The sequence below is a fragment of the Geotrypetes seraphini genome, chromosome 6, assembly GCF_902459505.1.
Source record: "Geotrypetes seraphini chromosome 6, aGeoSer1.1, whole genome shotgun sequence".
In the NCBI taxonomy this organism is placed as follows: domain Eukaryota; kingdom Metazoa; phylum Chordata; class Amphibia; order Gymnophiona; family Dermophiidae; genus Geotrypetes; species Geotrypetes seraphini.
The window spans coordinates 227864777-227881453 of NC_047089.1; the positions used below are offsets into that span (position 1 = coordinate 227864777).

General features: G+C 49.1%; 1 protein-coding gene across 6 annotated transcripts in view; it reads right to left on the reverse strand.

Annotated features, from left to right (window-relative positions):
* The window catches only part of SCAF4 (SR-related CTD associated factor 4), a 375178-nt gene that overhangs the window by 172575 nt on the left and 185926 nt on the right, over nucleotides 1-16677 (reverse strand). For all 6 annotated transcript variants that reach the window (XM_033949802.1, XM_033949800.1, XM_033949803.1 and 3 more), the window contains one exon: nucleotides 8563-8753. In XM_033949802.1, coding sequence (XP_033805693.1) covers nucleotides 8563-8753 — 191 coding nt within the window. The remainder of the gene's footprint in view (nucleotides 1-8562; nucleotides 8754-16677) is intronic.

The following is a 16677-nucleotide window of genomic DNA, read 5'->3' on the forward strand; positions in this document are numbered from 1 at the left end:
TCTTTTGACCTCCCCGACCCTATAAAAATACTAGAACCCATAGAAAAAACACACTCATTAAGCGAATCCCGTAACAACATCAGAAAAGGTTGGGACTGCACCAAATCTGTCCATCGTTTTGCCTTCCCTTCCCGGGGGAAAAGTGGCATACACTTGAGAAGGGTGAGAACGTTTCAAAGAAGATTCAACCAGAAGGGATTGGTGAGACAATTGAGTTTTGTCAAACCCCTTATGATGTACAGTCCTGTATCTGGAATCCAATTTGCCTGGAACAGCTGGAATGGAATAAGGAGTTTCCAGACAGCGGACAAAGGTTTGATCCAAAAGCTTGTGAAGAGGAAGCTTGAGGGATTCAACCGGAAGTTGAGAAGCATGGTCTCAAGATACTCCTTGGAAAACTTAGATCCAGTGTCAAGTTGAATATCTAAGTCAACTGCAATCTGACGCAGAAAAGATGAAAAAGACAGCTGATCTGCCAAAGCCTGGCCTCGAGAGGGACTCGAGGTTGTTGAGGCAGCTTGCTCCAATGAAGAAGGAGATCTGGATGGAGAAAAAGAACCCACCAGGTCTTCGAGATCCGGAAGTGGAAGGGTCGAAGCAGTCAGTGGGAAATACTGAAGAAAAGGCTGCTTCCGATGAGGCAAGGCATGCCTGGATGAATGCTTCGAAGAATGCCTCGAACTATGATGCGAGCTGTGCCTGGAAGCAGGCCTCGACAATCGAGGAGAGCGTGTCCCAGTCGAAGCCCCCAAAGAATAGATAGGGCTGGAGGCTGTGGAATGAAGCAGAGGAGGCTGAGTGGACGAATCTTGAGGCACTCGCAAAGAATCTGCTCCTTGCATCGAGTGTAAGGGTTCCAATGGAGGTATGGGCAAAGACTCTGCTCCTTGCGATGCATGCCGAGATGCCAGACCAGACACTTGCAGAGACTCTGCTCCCTGCAGAGAGTGTGTATGCGACTGAGGCACAGGAGGCGGCTCGACCTCGCGGTAGACCTCCGAATGCCCAGGCTGGATTTGTGAGAGAAGCTTCAGCCCCATGGTAGTAAAGAGCTGAATAAATTGCTTCTCTAATAAGGTCTGGAACGAAGCCGTCAAGGATGGATCCATGTCTCCAACGGGACCACCTGCATGGGCTTCGTGCTCCCTCGAGGCAGTGTGAGAGTGCTTGCACTTAGAAGCCTTGGGCACTTTAAGCACCACCGGGGGAATGGGCTGTTGTGCTATCTGACCTGAAGAGACAGAGGAAGGCACTGCAGCAGGCGTCGAAGACATAGCCGGTACAAACAAGGCAGGTTTGATGAGGCTCGGAGCAGAAGCTGTGGAAGCCTGGAGAGCATCGGATGAAGCACCCCTCGAGGACGAAAGCTCCATCGAAGACTCCATGCTGAAAAGTTGCTCCCACAGGTTGCAACGACGCTTGAAAGCACGAGACTTAAGTGTTGAGCAAGGCCAGCACGATTTCGGGAGATGTTGAGGCCCGAGACACCGAAGACAGCGTCGATAAGGGTCCGTCAGGGAAATCGCGCGCTGGCACTTGGAACACTTTTTAAAACCGGTTGCAGGCTGGGACATAAGCCGAAAAAGCACCACCGCAAGATTGAAGCCACGGGGCTGTGGCCGCGTGGCCTGCTGGTCAAACGAACAGAAATTTTTATTTTTATTTTTTTTTTTTTTTTAAAGAAGAAAATGAGCGATTCTGAGTAAAAAGAACACAAAACCGCGGACAAAAGAAGGCACAAGTGAAAATACTTCACGCAGAGAGTCGAAGACGGACTTCTCGGCTCTGCAGAAAATTAAGAAATGAGGAGACGCGCCCTGCGCTGGGCAGGAAGGCACACGCACATGCGCGGTGCGGGCGACTCGAAACTTCGCGTTTGTTCAAGCTAGTCTGCTTGTGAGGCGTCCGCATCAAGGCTCCGTGGGATGACGTCACCCACTTGTGAGAATACCTGCCTGCTTGTCCTGGGATAGCAATGCTACTTACCGTAACAGTTGTTATCCAGGGACAGCAGGCAGCTATTTTCACTAATGGGTGACGTGATCCAACGGAGCCCCGATGCGGACGCCTCACAAGCATTTTTGCTTGAGGAAACTCGAAGTTTCGAGTCGCCCATACCGCGCATGCGCGAGTGCCTTCCCGCCCAGACGAGGGCGCGTCTCCTCAATTCAGATAGCTAGCAGAGAAACCAACCCAGGGGAGGTGGATGGGACGTGAGAATAGCTGCCTGCTGTCCCTGGATAACAACTGTTACGGTAAGTAATATTGCTTTATCCCAGGACAAGCAGGCAGGTATTCTCACTAATGGGTGACCTCCAAGCTAACCACAATGGGATGGTGGGAGAGTTGGCAACTTAGGAGAATAAATTTTATAATACTGTTTGGCCAAACTGTCCATCCCGTCTGGAGAAAGTATCCAGACAATAATGAGAAGTGAAGGTGTGAACCAAGGACCAAGTGGCAGCCTTACAAATCTCGATCTGAGGAAGGCTACAGAGGCTGCCATTGCTCTGACCTTATGGGCTGTGACTTTACTGTGAAGGGGTAATCCAGCCTGGGCATAGCAGAAGGAGATACAAGCCACCATCCAGTTGGAGATGGTTCGCTTAGAGATGGGACGTCCGAACTTGTTCGGATCGAAGGAGATGAAAAGTTGAGGAGCAGTTCTGTGTGGCTTGGTGCGTTCCAGTTAGAAAGCCAAAGCACGTTTACAGTCCAGAGTATGAGAAGCGGATTCTCCAGGATGAGAATGAGGCTTTGGAAGAAACACTGGGAGAACAATGGATTGATTCAGGTGAAATTCCGAGACCACTTTGGGGAGGAATTTTGGTTGAGTGTGGAGGACCACCTTGTTATGGTGGAATACTGCCGCAACCAATGCTTGAAGCTCACTAACTCGACGAATAGAGGTGAGACCAATAAGGAACACCACTTTCCAAGTGAGGTACTTCAGATGAGCCTTGTGAAGAGGTTCAAATGGAGGTTTCATAAGCTAAGAAAGAACAACATTGAGGTTCCAAACCACTGGAGGAGGTTTGAGGGGAGGATTGACATGAAAAGTCCTTTTATGAATCTGGAAACCACCGGATGAGCAGAGAGAGGTTTCCCTTGGAGCGGCTAATGGAAAGCAGCAACTGCACTAAGATGGACTCGTATCGATGTAGACTTGAGGCCAGAATGGGAAAGGTGCAAAAGATAATCCAAAACTGAAGACAAGGAGGAGTGTTGTGGCTCATGATGATGAGAAAAACACCAAGTAGAAAATCTAGTCCACTTTTGGTGGTAGCATTGTCTAGTAGCAGGCTTCCTTGAAGCTTCTAGGACATCCCTCACAGGTTGAGAAAACTGGAGAGGGGTTACGTTGAGAGGAACCAAGCTGTCAGGTGTAGAGACTGCAGGTTGGGATGAAGTAGAGATCCCTGATGCTGTGTAAGCAGCGATGGAAACGCTGGTAGAAGGAAGGGCTCCCTGCTGCTGAGTTGAAGTAGAAGGGAGTACCAAGGTTGTCTGGACCACCGTGGGGCAATCAGAATCATGGTGGCATGGTCTGACTTGAGTTTGACTAGAGTCTTCTGAATGAGAGGAAATGGCGGAAACGCATATAGAAAGAGGTTTGTCCAATCCAGAAGAAAAGCGGTGAGGAGTGTAGATCCTAGAGCAGAACTGAGGCAGTTTGAAGTTGTGGGGGGCTGCAAAGAGGTCGATCTGAGGTGAGACGCTTTACAGTAGTTGGCGATTCTCGGCGTATTGGACCTTATGATTTTTTATTCTATATTTTTTGTGGCATATTTTTCAAACCTTTTTGCATATTGGACCCCCGACGAAGGTTTGTCCGAAACACGGACCGTGTCGGAACCCTTGTTTGGTAAAAAGGTTTTTATAAATTTATATTTGTCACAATAAATTCTGCCTGCAACTTGTACATATCTGCAGTTTGTTTTTTGTTTGTTCCTGGTTGGTTTTTTCTGCAGACAAGGTTGGACCCCTCCTTCCTTTTTGTCGATCTGAGGTGTTTCCCACTGAGAAAAGATGTGATGGAGGGGCGTTGAGTGGAGGGTCCACTCATGAGGTTGCAGCAGACGACTCAAGTTGTCCACCAAGACATTGTCCGCCCCCTGAATGTAGACAGCTTTGAGGAAGGTGTTGTGGCGGATCGCCCAATCCCAAACTTTCAGAGCTTCCTGACAGAGGAAGGCCGATCCCGTGCCCCCCTGCTTGTTGATATAATACATGGAGACTTGGTTGTCCGTGCGAATGAGGACAACCTTGTCTTGAAGTAGGTGCTGGAAGGCATTGAGAGCATGGAAAATCACCCTGAGTTCCAGGAGATTGATGTGGCACTGGCAGTCTGTGCTGGTCCAATAACCCTGAGTGCGGAGACCGTCCAGATGAGCCCCCCAAGCATAAGTGGACGAGTCGGTCATGAGGACTTTCTGATGGGGGGGGTGTTTGAAACAGCAAACCTTTGGATAAATTGGAGGATAGCATCCACCAGAGAAGAGACAGTTGCAGAGCAGGGAGTGACCCGGATGTCGAGACAGAGGGTCGGATATCTGCGTCCACTGAGATGCCGGGGTCCACTGGGTAATCCTGAGGTGAAGTCTGGCAAAAGGAGTCACGTGAACTGTAGAGGCCATGTGGCCCAGGAGAACCATCATGTGTCTCGCCGAGATGGACACCAAGTGGCAAAGATGGAGGAGAGCTTCCCGACTTTGAGGAGGGAGGAACGCTCTGAGTTGGGTAGTATCCAGAACAGCTCCGATGAAGGGAAGAGTCTGGGAAGGTTGTAGATGGAATTTCGGAAAGTTTATCTCGAACCCCAGATGTTGCAGTAACCAAATCGTCTTCTGGGTCGCGAGGACGACTCCTTGAGACATGGAATCCTTGATGAGCCAGTCTTCCAGGTAGGGGAATACCTGGAGGCCGTGGTTCCTGAGCGCTGCGACCACCACTACCAGGCACTTGGTGAAGACTCTGGGTGACGAGGTCAGGCCAAAAGGAAGCACTCGGTATTGAAGATGAAGATGTCCCACCCGGAATCTGAGGTATTGGTGTGAGGCCGGATGAATGGGAATGTGAGTGTAGGCCTCCTTAAGATCCAGAGAGCATAACTAGTCGTTCTGCTTGAGGAGGGGATATAGGGATGTCGGGGTCAACATGCGAAACTTCTCTTTGACCAGAAACTTGTTGAGCACCCTGAGATCCAAAATGGGTCGCAGATCGCCCGTCTTCTTCGGAACAATGAAGTACCAGGAGTAAAAACCCTTGTTCTGTTGGGACACAGGAACCGGCTCGCCAACTCTGAGCTGTAATAAAGCCTGAGCTTTCTGGAGAAGAAGGGCGGTCTGGGTCAAGTTGGAAGGATATTCTCTTGGAGGATGTTCCGGGGGGACTCGATCGAACTGGAGAGAGTATCCTTCTCTGACGATGGAAAGGACCCAGAGGCCAGTGGTAATGGTCGTCCATCGATGGTAAAAGTGATGGAGACGACCTCCAATTGGTGGAGCAACTGAAAATGATAGGACGACTGAAGTTACGTCCTCTATGAGACAGTCAAAAGGGCTGAGGGGACTTAGGAACAGTAGATGGCTGAGGCTTCTGTTGCTGCTTTTGGGAATGCTGTCGCTTCACAGGCTGTCGGATGGGGGGAGCCTGCTTAGGTGGGTAACACCGCTGGTATATCAACGGTGGACATGACAGACGAGGAGGAGCAGGCTTAGGCTTCAGACGCAGGATGGATTGGAAGGATTTCTCGTGGTCCGAGAGCTTCTTGGTTGTGGCCTCGATGGATTCATCAAAGAGGTCGGTACCAGCACATGGAACATTGGCAAGCCTGTCCTGGAGATTAGGGTCCATATCGATGGTCCTGAGCCACGCCAGCCGGCACATGGCCACCACACATGCTGTTGCCCGAGCCGAGAGCTCAAAGGCATCGTAGGATGACTGCATCAGCTGTAACCGGAGCTGGGATAGCGAGGCCAGAACCTCCTGGTACTTGGATTGTGCCCTAGGGTCCACATAGGGCAAGAACTTCTGGAGTACCAACAGGAAGAACTCAAAATATGTGATGAAATGGAAGTTGTAGTTCAGAACCCTGGATGTCATCATGGAGTTTTGATAAATCCTCCTGCCAAATCGGTCCATGGTCTTGCCCTCTCTACCAGGCGGAACAGCAGCGTAGACCTGGGAGGGGTGAAACCGATTCAATAAGGACTCCACCAAGAGGGATTGATGGGAGAGTTGGGAACCATCGAACTCCTTATGGTGCACCATGCGGTACCTGGTATCCAATTTGCCCGGTACCACAGAGATGGAATAAGGTGTTTCAAGGCATCGCATAAAGGTCTGATCCAGCAACTTATGTAGAGGAAGCTTGAGGGATTCAGCAGGTGGTTGAGGGAGGTGCATAGTCTCCAGATATTCTTTGGAGAATTTGCAACCTGTATCCAGGTGGATGTCCAGGTCATCTGCCATCTGTCTAAGGAACGAGGAGAACGACAGCTGGTCAGCCGAAGCAGGGCCTCAAGAAGGGCTCGAGGATGTCGAGGCCTCTGGATCCAAGGAGGACGGGGATCGTGGTGGTGATAAAGACCCCAGCGTGTCCTCAAGTTCCGGCATCGGAGGCGGTGAAGTAGCCGGTGGAGAATACTCAAGAAAAGGCTGTTTCCGATGAGGCGAGGCATGCCTGGACAAGTGCCTCGATGAATGCCTCGATCGATGTGAACTGTGTTTGGATATCGGCCTCGAGGAACGAGGCAATTGGATCTTCGCTGAGGTCCCCAGGTAGTGGATGGGGCTGGAAGCGATTGATCGAAGCACAGGAGGATGGATGGAATCACCCCAGGGTACTCGTAGAGACTCGAACCCCTGCATCGGGTGGATCGGCTCCAATGGAGGCACTCACAAAGACTCTGCTCCTTGCATCGAGTGGATGGGTTCCAATGGAGGCACTCGCAAAGACTCTACTCCTTGCATCGAGTGAATCGGTTCCAATGGAGGCATGGGCAAAGACTCTGCTCCTTGCAATGCATGCTCTGATGCCAGACCAGACACTCACAGAGACTCTGCTCCCTGTAGAGAATGTGTGTATCGCTGAGGCACTGGAGGCGGCTCGACCTCGCGGGAGGTCTCCCTGTGCCCAGGCTGGATTTGAAAGAGAAGCTTGAGCCCTATGGTGGTGAAGAGCTCAATGAATTGCTTCTCAAACAAGGTCTGGAACAAGGCCGGCAAGGATGGATCCGCATCAGCAATGGGACCGCCTGCACGGGACTCACGTTCTTTGGGGGTAGTGTGTGAGTGCTTGGGCCTAGAAGCCTTGGGCACTTTTAGCACTACCGGTGGGATAGGCTGCTGTGCTACCTGATCTGAAGAGACTTAGGAAGGCATTGCAGCAGGCGCTGGAGTCGGGGCCAGCACGAACGATGCAGGCTTGATGAGACTCGGCGCCGCAGAGGTGGAAGGCTGGGGAGCAGCGGATGAAGTCAAAGATGAGGAGCCTTTTGATGAAGACTGCTCCGTCGAGGACTCCATGCTGAACAGCAACTCCCACAAGACGCAACGGCGCTTGAAAGCACATGCAGTGAGTGTGGAGCAAGGCCGGTACGGTTTCGGAAGGTGTTCAGACCCAAGACACCGAACACAGCGAAATCGTGTGCTGGCACTTGGTACACATTTTAAAACCGGTGATAGGCCGGGACATAGGCCGGAAAAGCTCCGCCACAAGATCGAAGCCGTGGGGCTGCAGCCACGTGGCCTGCCAGGTCGGATGGAAGAATATTTTTTTTTTTTTTTTAAACAAGAAAGAAAAAAGAAAATGAGTGATTTTGAGTAAAAATAACCCAAAACCGCGGACTTCAGAAGGCACAAGTGAAAATCTTCGCGCAGAGAGTCGAAGACGGACTTCTCGGCTCCACAGAAAAGTAAGAACTGAGGAAACGCGCCCTGGTCTGGGTGGGAAAGCACTCGCGCATGCGCGGTGTGGGCGACTCGAAACTTCGAGTTTCCTCAAGCAAAAATGCTTGTGAGGCGTCCGTATCGGGGCTCCGTTGGATCACGTCACCCATTAGTGAGAATACCTGCCTGCTTGTCCTGGGATAAAATAAGTTATTACTTTTAATTTTTGCTTCTGTGGCAAGCTTCTTTTCATATTATTTTTTTAAGCCTTTATCAATGCTTTGCATTGAAGCTGTCAGTACTTGTTGCTTCTTACTTTCTTCATTTGGATCCTTTTTCTATTTTTGAAAGAGATTCTTTTGGCTTTCACTTCACCTTTTAACCATGCTGGCTGGTTAAAAAAAAAAAGCTGTTTTAGTCACCTCTGATCTACTGGCAGGTGGACATAACCCACTGAACTAGTCTAGCATGGATGAAAAGGAAATGAGAATTATGTTATTTTTTATATTTAGCAATTGCTGCAAATAACTTATCAACAACTTCTACAAACATGTACATTTGGTAAAATTATTTTTTTTTACTCTGAACAGAAGAGTTACAGATACTCAAACCTGCAAATAACAATTAAAATCCAGTAAATCTATTAAAGAAAAACAAACACAGACTCACCACTAACAATTTCAGATTTTATTGGAGGAAGACCCTTTTGTCTGCGCTCTCTCTCTTTCTCTCGCTCACGGCGCTCATGCGACCGTGATCTTGGCGAGTGCCGGCGCCTGTCACGTGATCGTGAACGAGAACGTCTGTGACGTGACCTTCGAGATCTGGAACCAGATCTAGATCTTCTTCTTTTTGGTGATCTATATAGTTAAAATGAAAAAATTCAGAGTCCAGGTTACAGTTCATCAGCAAACTACTTAATGCACAACAAAGTACTTTAGCTTTTTATTTTTGCCACCCTTCCAAGACTGTGATTTCAGATAACATTGTTCTACTGCTCAACTCAGACATTCTAACAAATATCTTTGGGGGGGGGGGAAATGGTGTAAACCAGGGGTGTCCAACCTTTTGGCTTCCCTGGGCTGCACTGGCCGAAAAAAAATTTTCTAGGGCCGCACAAACACTAACACTAGCTGATGAGCCAAAAAAAGGTTGAGCAGGTCCCAAATTTGCAATCACTAATATAGAAGATGTACGTATCTAATAATAAACCTTCATTAAAGGGACACTGTGGAGAGAAACCCAATAAAGCAGTAATACTGACTGAGTGATCCTCCACATGTACCGTTGACAGTGGGAGCAGCCACAGGCTTCTGCATCCCCACTCTGATGAGCAGAGATGTGCGCTCCTGGTTTTCCCATTCACTTTTATTATAGCTACGGTGAGCCTCTTCAGAGGTGAGCCTCATCAGAGCGGGGATGCTGCATCAGCTGTCATTGACGCACGTGGAGGATCGTTCAGTCAGGGTAAATATTATTGCTTTTTGGGCCTCCCACTTTGAGCTTAGACTCCCTCAAAATGAATATCTCCCCTGCTGTAGCTAGTAGGGATCCCCAAGCCTCAACAACTGATGGCCACCTCCTCCCCCTCCAACTGCCCAAGTTCAGCAGCTGGCAGCAAAATTGCAGAGCTGCTGCCTTCCCTCCTCCATTCCAACCCCCCCCCCCCCTTGGATTTCATACATGCATTAAAGCAGTGGCAGCTTGAGGATATTGCCATTGGCTGCAAAGCTTGGAGAGTTTGGAGACTGGAGGAAGATGTCTTCAGTTGGCAGGGCTTGGGAATCCCCACTAACTCAAGTATTTATAAACTGCACTCAGGCGGGGAGAAACTTTGGTGCCCATCCACTAATTTTGGGCTCCAGTCCCTCCCCCAAATTAGCTGTATATGACACCACTGAATACAAAAATAATTGTGATGCACATATCCCAAAGTTAAAATATTTCAGTTAATAAATTCAAAATAAAACAAATTTTTCTACCTTGTTGTCTGGATGTTTTGTTTTTCCATCATTTTGGTCCCAGTTTCTCTTTCTGCTTTTTCTCTTTCTTCAACTAGTGTAGGCTGTCCATTTCTTTCTCCTCTTCTGTCATTCCATTTCCTTCTTATGCCTATCTCCAACGAATTGATTTTTCCCTTTCAGCTTTCTTAACTTTTTCTTTTCTGCCTCTGTCCACTCAAATCTTGCCTTCTTTCTCACCCTTCTTCTTTTTATATATTCAGCTATCTCTCAATTCTCCATCTTCTTAGTCCCTAGCTCTGCCATTTCCCATCTCACTCCTTTCCCAGCCTCCTATTCCCTTCTATCTACTCCCCATTATCACATTTATACCACTGTACTCACTGCTCTCTCACTCATCTCCCTTTTGACCTCATCCACATGGCTCACCACTTTCAGAATCCCCCTTCCCTCTCTCCACTGGTCAGGCTATAACTCCCTGTCCCTCTCTTTCCATCCCTAGCATCATCTTATCCCAGCTCTCTTCCTTCCTGCCCTTCCATGGTTCCATCTCCTCTTCTCTATCTTCATGGTCCAACATTTTTCTTCTTCTCTCCCCCTTTGATGCTGAACAATGAAATGGAGAAAAAAAAGAGAGATGCTGCTTCTCTTTGCCTTCTATCCTCTGCCTTCCATCCACAGGCCTAACATTTCTCCCTCCCACCCATCCCTAGATCCAACTTTTCTCCCTTTCTCTTCCCAACTGCCCCCCATTCCATCTCTCTCTCCCTGCCTATCTTCCAGGTCCACCATTTCTTTCTTTCTCTTCCCAACAGTTCTCCCTTCAAGTATATCTTTCCCTCTTCTTCCACACTACCCCAGGTCCAACTTCTCTCCCTCCCTCCATTTCCCACCATCTCTCTCTCTGTCCTCTGTTTCTAGCCCCATAAGCTCTCCCCCCAGGTCCAATCTGGCACTTCTTTTAATACCCTCCCCCCAAAAAAAACCCCCAACATCCAGGAGGCTTCCTCGGCCCAGCATGTTTTCCCCCTTCTCTTTGCACCCATGCATCTCTACTTCACTCCTCTCCCACCACCTTGTCCAATAATTCTCTCTCTGTCTCCATCCCTCCTCTCTCTGCCCAACAGTTCTCCTCTTTCTTTATCTTCCCAATTGTATCATCTCTTTCCCTCTCTCAGACACCCAATTCTCCCTTTCTATTATCTCCCTTGCCTCTGCATCTCTTTCCCTCACTCCCTCCATTCTTCCATCTTATGGCTCATGCTCCCCTCTATCTTTCCCTTCATTCTGTGTCCTAAGTTCATGCCCCTCCCTCCTTCCTTCCATCATTTTTCCTAAGTTTATGCTCCCTCCCTCTCAAGTCTTCTCAAGACTCATGACCTTCTCTCTTTCTCCCTTCTTGGCCACGGGTGTTTACCTTTTTCCTGCTCCCTCCTCCGTCTTGCAGTGTTCACTCAAAGCCGCGGGCAGCGGCTCCCATGCACCTCCCGCGGCTGATCTGGAAGCGTCCCCTCAACACGCCCGTCTCCCTTTCTCCCTTCTGGGCCGTGGGTGTTTACCTTTTTCCTGCTCCCTCTTTCATCTTGCAGCATTCACTCAAAGCCGCGGGCAGCGGCTCCTACGTGCCTCCTGTGGCTGATCTGGAAGCGGTCCCTCTGACATCACGACATCAGAGGGAACACTTCCAGATCAGCCACAGGAGGCAAGTAGGAGCCGCTGCCTGCTGCTTTGAGTGGACACTGCAAGACGGAGGAGGGAGCCGGCAAGACATTAAACAGCTGGGGGCGGCAGAAGGAAAACACCGCATTGTCCTCGAGCACGTGTGGGGCCACAAAAAATTCTTCACGGGGCCGCATGCGGCCCGCAACTGGACACCCCTGGTGTAAACTGTAACCAAAGACATGGGCCAAACATTGCATAAAATGGGGATCTCCCTTGTAAATCAACACTTTTAACCCATGATTTCTCATGCCAAACCTCTTCTCATTCTCTACATATGAAATTGACAAAGGATCATGCAGTTAAAAGTCTTTAAAAATCAGAGGAAAATTACAGTTTGTAGACCTATGAAGAAGAGACAGAACAAATGACTGAAAATTTGTACTATGAGATAAGATAAAGAGATGTAACAATGGCTTCTAATTTGGGTCCGGTTGGATTTTTATCACTGTATTTTTTATCATTGTACTTTTTTAGTTGAATTTTCATGTTTTTATATGTTAGTGTATAATAAATTATCTCCAGAACATCTGTATCCACAGTTTTTTGTTTTCATCGGCAGACTGAAGTGATCAGCATGCCACCAGAGGAGCTTCTCTCCAGGATCAATCAGCCAGTCTGAAATTCAGCAGGCACTTGTGGGACTTATCCTTGTGACATCATCAGGGGCTTTCCTGGAGTGTTATTAAAGATCTGGGAGACTATGACATGATCAGTGTATTGGTTGAGGTGTTTGTGTCCTGGAATATCGTCCAGACAGCGGTTTAGCAGGCAATCCTTTGATTTACTCCCGTGATGTCATTGTAGCCTTTTCCAGAGACTTATTAAGGAGAATTAGATTCTTACCTGCTAATTTCTTTATTTTAGACTCCAGACTGGTAGACTTCATTGATGGGGTAATAGCTCAACATGACCAGCAGGTGAAGACTGAGACCAAACTTTTAGTTATAGTACTTAATAGCTGTCCCTCCCTCTTTCTAACAGTCTGCCAAATAGCCAAGCAGAACTAAGAAAAGCTAATCATAAAACAGGAGTACTGTTGGAAAATGCATAGGATAGGCCTCCGCAGCAAAATGTCCCCACAACTCTTATCAGCCGAGCCACAGCCACTGTTCTTTGATCTCCCCAGCCCCAGAAAAATACTAGAATCCGCAGAAAAAGCAAAATCTTCATGTGAAAAACCCAAAAGAACAAATGACAGGATAGGGTGCTGTACCGGTCTTGAGAGACTAAAAGAAAGAAAATTAGCAGGTAAGAACCTAATTTCTCCTTCTTTGTCAACCTCTCAAGACCAGTACAGGCTTTTCTGATGGGATGTACCAAAGCAGTACCTATCACGGGTGGGAACTCCCAAAGGGCTGACATCAGAACACGCTCACCGAACACCGTGCCACGACGCGCCTGAATGTCCACACGGTAATTGCGAACAAAGGAATGCAGAGAAGACCAAACTGCCGCCTTACAGATATCCAAAGGAGGCACAAGAAAAGACTCAGCCCAAGAAGCTGCCAGGCCCCGAGTAGAATGAGCCTTGAGAAAATCCAGAACAAACTTCTTCTGAAGAAGATACGCAGAAGTGATAGTCTCCTTAAAAACGCGTAATGGTAGCCTTGGAAGCGCCATCCCCCTTACAAGGACCTGCTAAGAGCACAAAGAGATGATCCAATTTCCAGAACTCCAGAGTCCGCTGAACATAAGAGCGAAGGACCCGGCAGACATCCAAATTGAGTAACTACTTCTGCTCTGAAGAACCCTCCCGACTTCCCAACACTGGGAGGACTACTGACTGATTGACATGAAAAGGAGAAGCCACCTTTGGCAGAAACGAAGAACAGTCCGCAACACAACCTGCTCCCTAGAAAACTCCTGGAAGGGAGGCCTACAAGAGAAAGTCTACAGCTCAGAAACACGTCTCACTGAAGTAATAGCCACCAAAAGGACCGCGTTAAGAGTAAGGTCCTTCACTGAGCAGGAACCTAAAGGCTCAAAAGGAGGGCGCCCAAGTACGGACAGAACCAGTTTGAGATCCCAAGATGGAACTGAAGGCCACACCGGAGTACGAAGCAATTTGGCCGCCCTCAAAAAGCGAACCAAGTCCAGTAGAAATATCAAGCACCTACCCTGCAGAAACCCGCAAAACGCAGACAAGGCCGCGAGCTGAACCTGAAGAGAAGACCAAGCCAGGCCCCTATCTAGGCCATCCTGCAAGAACTCCAAGAAGTTAGGCAAAGAAGCGTGAAAAGAAACCACTCTACATGCAGCACACCACTCCATAAAGATACGCTACACACACATATAAGCCCTGGAAGTGAAAAGTCTCCGAGACCTCAAGAAAGTGGAGATCACTATCTGAATAACCTTTATTACCTAGGCGTTCCTGCTCAAAAGCCAAGGTTTAAGATAAAAGGGACCTGGATCGAACATCGGAATGAGACCCTTAGTCAAGGTCAGAGGGGCAGTGGAAGAGAATCTGCCACGAGATAACGAACAAGATCCGCATACCACAGGCATCAGGGCTAATCTGAGGCCACCAGGATCATGCAGCCGGGGTGCCGAGTAATGCAAAGAACAACTCTGTCTACCATCGGCCACAGGGGAAACACATACAGGAGGCCCGCCAGCCACTGCTGTACCAAAGCATCCAACCCTTCGGCACGAACCTCCCTGCACCGACTAAAGAACCGGGGCGCTTTGATGTTGACACTCAAAGCCATTATGTCTATGACCAGCTAACCCCAAGTCTGAGCAGTCAACCCAAAGGCTCCGGGACCATGGCACCACTCTCCAAGATCTAGCACGTGCCAACTGAGGAAGTCCACCTGGACATTCTCCACGCCTGCTATGTGAGGAGCCGAGATGTCCAGAAGATGAGTCTCTGCCCAAAATATGAGCAGAGCCGCCTTCTGAGCCACTAGACAACTCCAGGTTCCCCCCTGATGACTGACATAAGCCACCGTTCGAGAGAACCCAAACAGACTTGCCTGTCAACAAGTCTGGAACGCTAGCAACCAACTGCCCTGAGCCGAGACCAACTGCCCTGAGCCGAGCGACCGAGACACTGAGCTCCCCAACCGAGGAGACTTGGGTCCGTGATAAGGACTGTCCACTGGGGCTGATCCAGACTCACTCAGAAGGAAAATTTAAATTAAATCAGTAATTTAGAGAGGGTAAGGTTGGGCAGACTGGATGGACCATTCAGGTCTTTATCTGCCGTCATCTACTATGCTACTCCCTTCACCAGACTGGAAGATTGTAGCCACAAATAGATACTTCAACAAACCAACCCCGGAAGAGGAACGGGAGAATTCATATCGTGCACCTGGGGTGATCACCGCCAAAGAAGAGCATGCTGAAACAGGCACATTTGAGCTTGAGCCCACCGAACCATATCCAGGGAAGCAACAATCAACCCCAGAACCTGGAGAAAAACCTGAGCCAAAGGACATCGGGAAGCCATCAGATGGTGAATCGGCGACCGCAATTTGACCACACGGGTCTTCGGCAGGAAGACCTTCCAAAAGCCGGTGTCGAAAAGAATCCCAAGATACTCCAGGAGCTGAGAAGGAACCAACCAGCTCTTGGACAGGTTGATGGCCCATCCCAGCAACTGCAGGAACTCCACAACCCGAACCATAACCTGGGCACTCTCCTAAAATGACTTTGCACGGATCAACCAGTCGACCAGATAGGGATGAACAGCATGTCCTCCTTGCGCAAGGCTGCTGCCACGACTACCACGATCGGAACCTCCAAGGAGCCGTGGCCAGACCAAAGGGAAGCGCACAGAACTGATAGTGCTGATCCAAGATCGCAAAGGGCAGGAGCCGCTGAATGGAGCCCCAAATCGGAATATGCAAGTAGGCCTCCGTGAGCTCGAGGGAGGTCAGAAATTCCCCTGACTGAACGCCAGAATGACTGATCGTAGGGTCTCCATGCGAAAATACGGAACTCAGAGACCTGTTGACCCCCTTCAGATCCAAGATGGGCTGAAAAGTCCCCTCTTTCTTGAGCACCACAAAATAAATGGAGTATCAGCCGGTGCCCCACTCCGACAGGGGCATTACCGCTTTGAGATCTAGCCATCTGTGAAGCGTCAGGCGAAAAGCACGCTTCTTCCATGCCACCTGACAAGGAGAAGCGAGAAAGTGATCTGGCAGCAAGAGGGAAAACTCCAGCATGTAACTGTCCCGAATCACCTCTAGGACTCACTGATCTGACGTGATCTTGGCCCACCTCTGGTAAAAATCTCGCAGTCGAGCACCACCGGAACCAAGGGAGGTGCCAGCAAGGAGTCATTGGGCGGAGCAGGCAACAGAGGTGCCAAGCCCTCCCTCCCCCCCCCCCACCCACCCAAAGGACTGCATGAGCTGAAAGAAGCAACCCCGGGACAATCCAGAGGCCAGGAATGAAGCAGCCCCTCAACCAGGGCAATATCTGCAGGAATTCATGCAAATACTCCTCAAGCAGTGCCACCCCATACAGTCGAACGGGCATGATCTTCAAGCAGGTGGGGCAATTTAGAGTCCACCAATGTCTGAATCAACTTGTCCAAATCCTCTTCAAACAAGAGAGACCCCCGAAAGAATTTTTGTCAATTTAGTTTTAGAGGCCACATCAGCCGCCCAAGAATGAAGCCACAAGGTACAAAGCACGGCTACCTCGAGCAACATGGACTTGGCCAACATCTGCAACAAGTCATACAAGGCATCTGAAAGATAAGAGGCAGCCATCTCAATTTTTGCCACCTCCAGATCCACCAAGGACTAGTCATCAGACTCATGGTCAAAGGACACGCTCGGCCCAACAAAACATGGCTCGAGCCACAAGAACACCACATATGGCCGCCTGGACCCCTAAGGCAGACACATCAAAGGAAAAATTATGTTCTTACCTGTTAATTTTCTTTCCATTAGACGCAGCAGATGAATCCAGAGACCAATGGGATAGCACACATCTACCAGCAGGCGGAGATAGAGAAACTGATTAACAGGTAGTCCTATTGGCTGGCACTCCTCCTGTATCTTCAGTATAGCTCCTTGCCCAAGCATCCGTAACCATCAATAGGCATAGCATGTAAAAAACTTATTTCCCATAACAAATCTCA